Below are 12,647 nucleotides of genomic sequence, written 5' to 3'. Positions count from 1 at the left end.
AAAGTTGCCCATAATCAGCCTGTGGCAAAGCCACTTTGAAATGGAAATGTCAACTTGACATTGATCAGGCACTGAAATACCCATCTGAGGGATGAGTATTAGAGAAGCATCCAAGCCCCGGGCAAGAACACAAAAGGGCCCTGGGATGCAAACACTGATGTGTCCAAGGCTTTTTCAATTTTTTTAATTTTACAGAAAGGGCAAAAGACAAGCAGTTTCTTTTAACTATAATATCCTGAAATCTTAATGCACTGAAATGTCACAGATTAGCTAATAAACTACGATCACAGCCAACACCAGGTTTGCTTTGTTTCCAAACGGGAAATCTGCTAGGTTAACACACTGCTGCAGGTGAAACATCCAGAGTGAGTGACAAAATGTGGTCTCTCAAATCTTTGCTCATAAAGAAGTTACACAAATGAACCGCAGTAATAGCTTTTCAAAGACCACTGAGGGGGCGAGTCAGTTAAGACTTGTTTAATTGATTCACATTAGAGATCACTCAGGCAAATCCAACCAAGTCTAGCCAGATTACCAATTTAACATACATGATAATAAAGATGCTGATAAATGATATTAAAACTTCCTCAGGGCCATACCAAACTGGGCTCTCTTTGCCACTAGAATTTTCAATACATCTAAAGGAACCAGTGGCTCCTTCAGTAACCATCACATGCTGATCTGATGGGCTGAGATGACCAACTGTGGATCACGTTTCTAAGCCCAGGGAAAAAAACTAGCTGATACAGAGGCAATGGCAAAAAGAAAACAATGCACATTAATGCTGAAAATGGCATTTAGGCACCCATTATGAGTCATTTGTAAAATCCACTTTTTAAAAATATGTATAGGACAATGCATAGATCTAGATGATCCTTTTAATCAAGAGTTACATTCTTGTCAGTCCTGCAGGAAAGATTAATCCACACATGTAAACGTTCTACTTCTGTCAGTTTTGAAACTCTAAATGTTCGTCATTTTATTTGGTCAATCAGAGTTTCATCCTCACTGCAAGCCCTTACCTTTGACGTTTGTCGGAGCCACCTCAAGTATTCCGTGAAGGTGTCAAAGCAAATGTAATACGTCTGGCTCTGAGGTCCTGAAGAGCTGAAAGCTAAACAGTGCTGGTGCTTTTTCACTTCCTCTACCTACAAGACAACAAAAATTAATAATTTTGAACCTCATCAGTAGAAAAAGCTTGGTCATATGAGTGACTGCAATCTTGTAATACAACCCTGCAAATTAAAAAGAAATACAATTAAGTAGCTTCACATTTATTAGTCTTCGAAATTTTGAAAGACTTGCTTAAGCCATCAGAATTCAAACCAGGACTACAGCTCACATACAGACTGTAGGAAGCCAATGTTACAAGAGATGGTAATATGACAGCAAAAAGGAAAACAGAACTGTGTTGACTATACCAGAGACAATAACCATTAGTACTCAATCAGGATGAAAAAGTGAGTATTTATATTGAAATTGCATGTTAAGTTAGTATTGAGGAAAGTCTTACATTAGGGCTGTGATTAGTCTACTTACTGAGGAAGAGCTAGTATGGTCAGTTCAAATACAATCTATTTAACCCCATGGCTGCTAGGCGTTTTCCCGTCCTGCGCTGGGTTTTATTCTTTTTCATTGTTTTATGACGAGCTGGCCTTGTCATCCGCGCACGGCAGGTAAGCGCCATGACGAGGCCAGCTCGTCATTAGCCTCGAAGGGGTTAAGTCAAAATCTTGCGCTGAGATTGTACAAACCATCCACGTGACAAGGAACTATTTTAAGAATTGGGTGTTCCAGCCTTTAATATCAGTACTAGTTTTACATCTATTCTTTCAGAGAGGTCATTTGATTTTTAAGCCCCAAAGAGACATCAACAAGCACAGAGATAATCATTAGACTAACCTAGTGATGGAGCTGATCTTGCCCTTCCCAGACCTCATCAGGTGGATATATGATGGTACGGTAACATCATATATGTCCCGGCACTGTGTGGCAAATCTCAATCCAGACAGAGGGAGTAATTCCTCAAAACAGCATCAAAAGGACAACAAGACCCCCTACTATGAAAAAGGAATTTGGGGTCTTCGTAATGTTAACAACAAAAATTGGCCATTTACAGCCACAGAACGAGCATCATCCGGATGTTCCAATGCTACATTTAAGCTAGATAGCCATCTCATACCTAAAATAATGCAATAAGGAAAACCAGAAGCAAGATCATAGGTTTCATGCATCCCAACTGTCTCATCACAAGATACTGCCAACACTCACTCAGAAGAGTGTGTGGGAGAGAATATATGCAACTTGGAAAACACAGGATCTTCATTACAGACCAATCAAATTGATGATCAATGTATTGGATACACAAAGCACACAAGGCAGTCTCAAGAATTAATGAAGGATCTTAAAGGAAGAAGCACATGATGGCCTACAGGTGCCTTCTAACTGACTGGGAAAATGCTGTGTGGCGGCTAACATCAGGTTCTAGTTAAGCAGGTTTCCCATCCTAGGAAGAAGGTTCACTTTAGAGCAACAAGCTTGAAATTTGACCAGCAGGATGTGGTTGATTCCTTGCAAGTTCAGGAAGGAATATAAATACACATGGCATTTAAAGATGCACCAGCCTATGAATATCACAAGCTTAGCTTGATTATCACCAAGTTTCATATATAACGGGTAATTGAAACTTTAAGAGATTAGAAAAACAACAAGGAAACAACATTATTTGGTGCTTTAACTTAAAGACAAGACACCTAAAATAAGGAGGGTAAGTGACACCATCACAGTACTCACTTCGTTTAAAACGGGTGGGGCTAAAATGGTGCAGGACAATTATACATTATATTACATGCCCCAATCATTTCACATCAAATAGTTGTCCCTTTTATTTGTATAGTGCCCTTACACCTGAGGAGTGGCCTCTCTGAGCCATTATCTTATCCAAGGATTGCGGACTAGAGCTTCTACTTTACTAGTGTGTTACATTTCAATGCAAAAAGTTGGGTGTTATGAATGAGGGCCAGACATGTAATCCGATCTTGCCACTGTAAATTGGCATGATTGTTTTAGGTAACAGTGGAAAAAATGTTTTTAGTTAATATCAAAAGCAGATGGTTTAAAATATTTATAAAATAATTTAAACAGTCATTTCAGGAACAAGCTGGTAGAACTAATCCCAAACGCAGAAAATGTACATTTACAATGTCTTGAAGCTGCGTCACATTGTGACTCTGCTCAATCCAAGTGTCACCTATAGGCTCCATGACACGGGAGTCAAATCCTTAGCTGTAGACTGGATCCAGGTCTGATGAGGAAGTGCCCGAGCAGTAGTTCTATCCCCTTTCCATTCCCAAAACAGGAACGAGTATTGCAAAGACCCCAGAGGATCGCCCCTCGGTCCCAAACTCTTGGATGCTTATGCTGGTCCTTGGACAGCTCTTTTCATAAACCATGGAAATACGCTCTTTAAGAAAACCAAGGATAACAAAACCTGTCAACCGCTTGATGGCACTAGAGCGGACTCTATAACTATATTTGAAAGTGGTTTGACATTGGGGAGCAACGTAGAAATCGCCCTTATACCTAAACTCTGATAAAACAGGTTTGTGTTTTAGATGGCTAGCATTCCATTTGGTCATCCACCAGGTGGTCATTTATATCAGGATCACCTCCCATTTAGGCCATTAAGGTTTGCAATTTATGGGAGTTGCACGATTAAGACCAGTCCATTGATACTCAGATGCATCAGTTTTCTGAGAAATACCCTGCCATTCCTCAATACAAAAGGCAAGTGCATGTTTATTCAGGGAGCAATATTCTCAAGGGGGAGCTTTAGTAATGAGTTGTACCTGAACTTTAGCAAGTTTCTCCTAAGCTCCAGATTGAAGAGAACACTGCAACACGTCACTCACCTGCGAACACAGGCTTTACTAGATGTGTACTACTTAAAGCTTTTTTTAAGCAAAGTTAAATTCTACTGCGGGACTGCTGAAAATAAATATCCATCCTTGCAGAACTCTTGTCATTTACAGCATTCTGTCTTGCTCGACTGGAAATTTTATTAAACCAAAAGGTGACAAAGACTGAACAAGAAGCTTGGGACCAGGACAAGGCAGCAAAGTCACCCCAGCATTAGAGTGACCTCAGTAGGTATGGAATCCAGCTTTGTCCAACTTGGAGCTTTTAGCAACATACTTCAAGGCTTCACCTAGTGCCCAGACTCTACGCATATGTCGTCGAGGAACCCTCACTAACTCCAGATCTTACCATGGCCTGCTGGAGAAGTTCAACTTCCAGAAAAAGACCAAGCCCCAAGGAACCCCAATGGCCTCACTTTACCCCTAACCAGACCTATATAGATAAACCTGAAATTATGTCTGGTTCTTGGTCAAACACAACCATCAACTTTCATTGGCAAATAGCTTTTCCTGGTGCTTTTGTCATAAAACTTCAAAAATTCATGTCTCCCTTTCCCTCAATTAGATTTTCTTAATTTTGTGGTCATGTTGCCCATTTACATTTGATTTGATTAGTAGATGTGTAATGTGCACGAATGCGCAGGGGCGTCTTGGCGCTAGAGACAGGTGGGTCAAGTAAGGTTGCCGGAATGGTGTAAAAGTCATGTTAATTGGAAAAGAGCAAAGTTTTCAGTGCATTTCTATTAAAAAAAAGCGTAGGGATGTAGTGTAGTTCCTATATTCCCAACAGGCTCTGTGCATTGGAATTACAAACAGCGTGAAGACGTAGGACTGAGGTCATCTAGGTCTCTACTGACTATGTTAGACTTCATTAGTTTTGCCAGCTAGCTCAGATCACTAGAAGCTTTCTCGAATGTTGAGGAAAGAGTTAACCATCCCCTTTAGACAAGAAGGGATTCGTTCTGACAACCGCATAAGCATGACAACTTTGTTCCCTCAGAATAAAGAGTGTATCTCTAGAGTTGTGTGAAAACAATAGACAGCTATTTCACTCAGTCAATCGTGCATGCTTAGTTCCACCAGAATGCAGAGAAATAGAGAGACAGGCGTTTTCAATAAAAAGGTGTTATTTTATTGAGCAGTCTTCTTTCTCATGCAAGAGAAATGAATTGCCACAATTGCAATACTCATTATAAAGTAAAATGCGTACAGTAAAAGTAGTATTATGAAATAATACTGTAAAAGCATTGATATGGTTTCTTAGCCATATGATACTTTAAAATGGATAAAATATATACATACATAAAAACATTGACTAACGAACTCAACTGGTGCTTCTAAGATACGCCTACCCCAGTGTACCTGACCTAAGCCTAATACGTGGGAAGGAGTAAGTAAGTTGCAGTTTTTAAGTTAAGTTAGGTTTTTGCCAAGTATCGGAATCAAGAATTCTCTCCAAGGTTTTAATCAGCTCTGTACCTTGGTTATAGAATGAAGGAGGTCTTGTATCTCGCTTCTCAGGACTCAATCTCCCAGCAACCCGCGAGGGTAACTTGGGAACACCGGAGCTGGATTTCTCGGCGTGAAAAAAGGCAGCTTCTCCAGCGCGTCAAAAAGGGAGGGGCGGCTTCCTTCGGCTCTGGCAACAGCTGGGCTATCGGACAAATAGAACGTCGCTCTGCTCCCCACAACAGTGTGTTTGTTTAAGGCAACGTTGGTATATTTATACCTGAAAGGTGCCGGGTTTGACGTAAGGTTGGACATAAGACGTCACTAAGAACTAACAGTTCTTTCTGGACTCCAGGAGTTCTTGTGCAAATCAAAACAAAAGCAGGGGGATTTCCCGGGCTGCTGGAGGCTTGGTTTGTTTAAAGAACGCGTTGTGCTTTCTAGGAGTCTATGGGAGTAGCCATGCCGTGCTTTGGACTGCATGGGCTATTACTAAATATGGATATGATTCTTATGCATTTAAAAGGATATTATTTATTATAACCACATGAGGGCATGAATCGGGAATATCGAATTAGGGTCCTAGATAGAAATACAACAGGGCAGCTCTTTATGGCGACCGGCAGTAGGTTCCATGTCCCTAACAAAAAGCTTCTTCAGCCCCAGAGTGCTTTCTTGAACCTGGGTGTGAGCAGAAGTTTGCTGTGTGCCGATCTTAGACGTCTAGACGATGCATACCATTTCAAATGAGTCCTCAAAAATTGAGGCCTGGCGTCATGTAGTGCTTTAAAGGCTAGGCGCTGGGATTTAAACTTAATCCTCAGGTCCACAGGGAGCCAGTGGAGGGCTCTTAAAATGTGGGAGACTGACTCAAACCGGGGGATATCCAATACTGATCTGGCCGCTGCATTTTGAGGGCCCTGCAACCTTAGTAGATATGGAGATTGGATCCCCATGTACAGGGCGTTGCCGTAGTCCAACCTGGATGAAGCTAAAACTGTAACCACTGTTTTTAGGGAATCCGTGCGATGAACGGATGGATTTTCCTGATAATTTTTAGGCTGAACCAAATGGTTGAAGAGAGGATATAGATCTGACTATTGAATGTCAGTTTATAATCAAAGATGAAACCTAGATTTTTAACCTGAGGCACTGGGGTTGGGCAGTCACCCAGACTAGCGGGCCACCATCTAGGTGACCAAAAAGATGAATCGGAGCCCAACCTCTTAATCATCGATCTAAACAGGTTTGGGAAGTTTGTGTTTTTCTCAACATTAATGTTGTTTGGTACTGCTAGAAACAAACAACTTCTATGGAGAAAGGCCTGCTGCTTGTGCAGGAATAACCAAGTTCTCAGGGAGCTGGGTTTTGACCTAGAAAGAGGTCATATTACTTTGGTGGGCTAACCTACTCCCAAATCAATATTTCATAATGTCACACTAGAACAGTTTTTTCAAACTTCATAAAAAGGTGTTGGGCCAGGCACCTAGAAGGTTAGGTAATGCCCAAGTTGAATTTGTTCACAGTAGTGTAGACTTGGGAACTATATGGCAACATTGACAAGTTTTAACCCAACTAACTGCAACATTTCATGAATGGGCAGACCGAAGTGCACAACACTCACACTACATTGTTATGGAGGGCATTCTCCTCTCCTAAATCATCTAAAAGTCTCTAGATGGCAACTACTGTCCTGTCTGTCCCGTCTAGTCATAAAATGGGGTTGCATGAGCTGTGGAGTGCTGGGTCTAGCAAATGCTGCAGACTTTTGTACCACTCCAGAGGATTGGAGTGCTGATGGTCTCCTGTGAACAGCAATTTATGTTGAAAGAGATGAGGCACTCAGAAATTCATTGGAACAACTACGTCCAGTGCAAGAGACTCTGATGGTGACCACAATGTTGTTTTGAAAGTGAAGATACACGGCAGTTCCGTGATAAAGCTTACCCGAGATAGATGGCGTCATCCACCACTGAAACTGCAGAGGTGCAGTACCATTTTGTGAGTGGCTGAAGACCTGAGACCTGTTGAAGGGGCCTTCCATCTCCCCTCTGGCAGGTACGCATTAGGCCACCGCAGCAGCCAATGTGGGTTGTAAGCAGGTTCATGTTATCTAGGCACCACTTTACTGACTGGAAGAGTTTTCCAGTGCCAAAGTCATTCAGTGCCTTAAAACACCTAATAAACATTTTCGAATTGAAAAAGACTCCAAAATAGATGGAAGTAGAGGCATAGCAAACAAATACATCATAGGAGTGAGCTTCTAAGTGGAGGATCTTGGGGTGGTGAGGGCGAAGGATTACTGGGGGTGAACAGCTGATCAAGTCATTCTTACAGAAGGACAGGAACCTCATGCGTGCATCCTGTTCCATCTAATGTAGAAAGTATGAAATTACCCAGGCAATGAACTCACCCTTTCCCAGGACACTAACATGGTCTTTGACAGCACTGAGCATCCATATTTGTTTCAGAAGCTGAGAAGTGTGGCTTACAGGAGAAGTTTAAGCAAAAACTTCAGTGACTGTACTAGTGTTGGTTACTGCTAATAGCTTCAAATCAGAGTCCTTTTCCATACATGGAGGTACTGGTCAAGAATGCATCGTATTACCTTTGTTGTTTCTATTAGCCAATGAACCCTTGGCAGCAAACATCCAGCTGTCAGCAGATGTCCTTAGAATCCTCTATGATGTAGGGAACATAAATGACTCCTCTATGAGGGTATAATCTTGCTGCTGCTCCGCGAACTGGAAACCTCAATCCCAAAGGTCTTGGATCTGACATCTGAATTTAGTAGGTTTCACAGATTTGACACTTAGTCGAAAAATTAAGCTCTTCCACTGAACAAATGCCTCTTCTATGGCATAGCACCCCTTCTGGTGGTCTCCAACTACAATAAAAAATGTGGGAATTCTACTGTTGTAAATACCACACTTCTACTAGACAAAACAGTCAGAAACTTCTCAAAGTGGTCCACATTACATCTTTCCCTTTGTGGTAAAGTGTAAACAGTTAGGATGGTGGTGGTGCTTCTTTTTATATATTCGGTTTGTTCCCCTTAACTTTTCCAAAATCAATAATTCTACAAATGAACCAACTAATTTAGACATATGTCTGAACATCTCATCACCCCTTCTTAAAATGTGAAAACTGCAGCTGCCACTATCTGATGGATTTGGACTTCACCACATAGATTTAGCACAACACCTAGTGCGCCTTGCATATTTTTTCTCTTCTGAGCTAGAAACCACAGACTTGCTTCTCACAGAAAAGCATCTGAGAGGAAACATCTCTGATGCAAGCTAGATTTATTCTACAACACCCTTCTCCTCAAAACCTATGAATCCTCTGTTCAGGTAAACTGATCATGTGTGGCCTACTACACACAAAACTCTTCAATGCTTAGGCCGTTAAAAGGACTGGCACCAATTTGGAACAATTCTGGGTTTCAGATTGGTGGTCAACCCATATTCTTGATACCCTTGAACACCAAAGGCATTATTCACTTCAGACCATTATTTGAGGGCAATACAGTCAAATCTTTTTAAACATTACAAATTGAATTCCAACGTGATGATGCACACCTGTAGGGAATCTTAAATTAGAACTACCCTCACTTACTGTTCGGTTATTAGAATCTTCTATCCATCTCTACTTAAAACACTGGAGCACTTTCAGGGGTGTGATTTCAGGGCTATGCTCCGCATTCCTAGAAGAAATTCATTCAAAACCTCCGAAGTGCACTATAAAGGATAGGCTGCAAAAAACCTTGGTGAATACATGGACGACAACTGGTATTCCCTCCTAGCTGAGCATGATCGTGGCCTTCGTGGATATTATGCTGCAATTCTAGCTTATCCAACACTGTTTCTGCTAGGCATTTTCCCCCAAGAATGCAACGCCTTTTTTGGGGAATTTGGGGTAGTTCGCGCTTAGTGATCGATAGCTTATTTGTTACCCACATAAGGTATCCACGCCAAATACACCTCCTTTGTCCAACATTTTTGGGATTCTCAAAGTACTTAAGGTTTGCAGATTCCCCTGGCGAGAACCGTGAAAATAGGCAAAATAGAGCTGAAATTAGTTTTTTGCGGGAAAAATAGACAAAAAGAGCTCTGTACAAATTGTCTTAATTGTTTTTTTCCCCTAAAAATGGCATCAGCCAGTGGCGCGTTGATCACGGACCCCCAGAGGAATGCTGAAACGTTTAAGTCTTACTTCGAAGAGCTGTATAGGGTCCCGCAGAATTCGCAAGCCTCGATGGCGGTGGACCTGCTGCCCACCATAAATATGGTGAAGCTCTCGCCTCTGAATAGAGAGGCACTTGACGCAGATCTCTCGGTGGAAGAGGACCAAAAAGCAATATCGAACGTTTGGTTGGGTAAAGCGATGGGTCCTAATGGCATACTCATCGAGGTTCTTAAACCCATGGCTACGAAGCTAGTGCCCTACTTGTTAAACTTATACAACGAATGCTAGGACTCAGGGCTGCTGCCAGCCAATATCCGAAATGCTGCCATTGTGGTGATTCATAAACCCGGCGGAGGAGTGCAAATCATATCGCCCTATCTCGCTGCTTACGGTGGAAGCGAAAATCCTTGTCAAGCAAATAGCTAATAGTTTGGTCCCGTATCTGACTGACTTGATCCATCCAGATCAGTCAGGCTTTATGCCCGGTAGGAATATGGCTAGAAATCTCAGTTGCGTTCACGGGGTGCTGAGGAGGATAGATACGATTGAGGAGGAAGCGATCTTATTGTCACTGGATGCCACGATGGCGTTCGACACGGTTGAGTGGGATTATCTCTTTGCTGTCCTCGATCGTATGGGGTTTGGTCCCAAATTGATTGGATGGATCAGGTTGTTATATGAGCGATCCACGGCACATGTCTTGGTTAAAAATCATTGCTCCGCCTCTTTTCCCTTTCAGCGGGGCACGAGACAGCTCCTCTTTGCCACTGTGTTGGAACCGTTAGCAGTCTGGGTGGGGGGGGCCACCCGGGAATCAGGGGCCTTAAATGGACCAGAGAGCACGAGGACCGAATATCGCTCTACGCAGACGGTATTCGGTTATATTTGGCCTCACCAGCACGATCTCTACCTCGGGTCCTGCATATTTTTCATATCTTTGGGGCACACTCGGGGTATCGGATAAACTGGTCAAAATCCCAAATGTATGCACTTTGGGGCGAACCCCCATATAGCCCTAGAGGCTATAACATCCCAGTGGTAGTACAGGGCTTTCGTTATTTGGGCATTTTTATCACACCCAACGTTAATCTTTTCTATGAATGGAATCTTAAGAAGCCCCTGCAATGCTTGAAGTCGGATGTGACGCATTGGAGGTAGTTGCCCCTTTCTCTTACTCTTTTGGGACGAGCCTCCCTGTTTAAAAGACGGATTGCCATAAAGAAACTCACCATGGGGTGGTATGACGGGGGTATAGGGCTGCCGGATTTACGTCTTTACTATCAGGAGTCGCAGTTGACAGCCATCAACAGATGGGTGTTTGGACCGCACGATGATCCCAATTTCAGGACAGACCATTGGCTGATGGGGAAGGGGAAATACAACAGGGCACTTTACACGTACAGTTGTAAATTACGGCTGACCGACCCCACGGCTCGCAAAGTGGAAGTGTGGCTGGCAGTCCAGCGTAAGCTGGGGTGGCTAATCGTCTTACTAAGGTGACTCCGTTGTGGGAACCAGATATCTTGGGTCACCTTAGCGCATGTCCAGGGTTTGACAAGTGGGACTTGATTGGGATTTCTAGGGTGGGGAACTTGTGGGTGAAAGGAAAAAGGCCACTTTTGCGGACCTTCAAATGAAATACCACCTTGCGCTCTGAGATTTTAGGTATATACAAATTAGCCACGCCATTGACTCAGCCCTCCCCGGGGGTACCCCCCTTCCAGACTCCTCCCCGCTGGAAGACAGACTATTGTTAGACCCAATGGACCGTAACGCCATCTCCCTCACGTACATAAAATGTGTGAATAATCGGCCGGACCCAATGTTGAAATTACAGGAGAGCTGGGAGCGCGACCTGGGGAGATGGAGGATGTGGACTGGAGGGAGGCACTTCGCTTCTCCCAGGGAGGTGGCGATACCTATGCAACTCAGACTGATCCAGCTTAAGATGCTCCACAGGGTCTATTTTGATGCCAAATTGTGGTTTAGGTTGGGTAGGAGGCTGGACCTACTCTGTCTACGACGATGAAACCAGACTGGTACATTCACACACAATCTGGGACTGCCCCCACATCCAACAATATTGGACGGATGTCACCCGGCAACTAACCAGGGCTTGTGGCAAACATTCAACCTTCTCTCAAACTATGCCTCCTCAATATTTGGGAGGCAACTGATCTTACATAGACAGAGCAATCATGGGCAACCATGGGGTGGACCATAGCCAAACGGAACAATGCCCAGAAGTGGGGGGCCGACGTGCTGCCATGGGTAAGGGACTGGGCAACCGACATGGACTTTGCCATGGTAGCCGAAAAAACTGTGTTTAAGGGACGAGGCTGCCCCAAGAAGTGGGACCACAAATGGGAAAAGTGGAATAAATATAAGGGTGATATTTGCATTTCTTCCACGGTGGAACCGAGGAGGGAGAGGCAAACATTGATGAATATGCTGGATGAGACTGTGGGGACCCCTGCATCAGGTAGCCAACACTAGTGTAACTTAGTACTTGTACCGCATATCTGTTTTCGAATGTTTTTTGGACCATGTAAAGATGTAGTCACTGTAATAGCGGTTGTGGTATCCGGTGAGAGAAGTTCTATATATCCTTGATCCTGCATATGTTGTGAAGCAATGTATTGATTTTGTTTTGCCTTGCCACCGACTTCTGTACAATGCCTGAACTGAAGCTTTGTTATTAATAAAAATTGTTTTGTTTTTTTTAAATCGGCATCAACCATAGTTTTGCTGTGCTAATGTCAGCATTTTCCACTTTTTCAGTAACAAGCAGAACTGAATCAAAAAAACTATTTTTTTAAACCACAGTTTTCGCATTTTTCAAAGAAATAGTCAAATTTTCCCGATTGTTGTGCTTTCAACCTACTTCCATTTTGTGGTGGACAACAGGGTGAAACCCATGAGTGATCCTAGAAATCTATAGATTTCTGAAAAGAAGGCAGAATTCTGAATTTAAGAAAGGGTCATTTGTGTAGATCCCTTGTGGGTTTCCCCCCAAAAAATAAGTGTTGAAATAAAAGTAAATATTCAAAAGCAGTAGGAAAAACAGCCATTTGTGACTATGTTTTCATTTGT

At 42.8% G+C, this 12,647-nt stretch overlaps 1 protein-coding gene across 1 annotated transcript in view; it reads right to left on the bottom strand.

Annotated features, from left to right (window-relative positions):
• The window catches only part of PHLPP1 (PH domain and leucine rich repeat protein phosphatase 1), a 479,370-nt gene that overhangs the window by 457,364 nt on the left and 9,359 nt on the right, over positions 1-12,647 (bottom strand). Inside the window, exon 2 of the mRNA XM_086965387.1 lies at positions 1,023-1,148. Coding sequence (XP_086821513.1) covers positions 1,023-1,148 — 126 coding nt within the window. The remainder of the gene's footprint in view (positions 1-1,022; positions 1,149-12,647) is intronic.

Source organism: Lissotriton vulgaris, chromosome 4_1 (genome assembly GCF_964263255.1).
Source record: "Lissotriton vulgaris chromosome 4_1, aLisVul1.2, whole genome shotgun sequence".
Classification (NCBI taxonomy): Eukaryota; Metazoa; Chordata; class Amphibia; order Caudata; family Salamandridae; genus Lissotriton; species Lissotriton vulgaris.
This window is presented reverse-complemented; position numbering and strand designations above follow the sequence as displayed.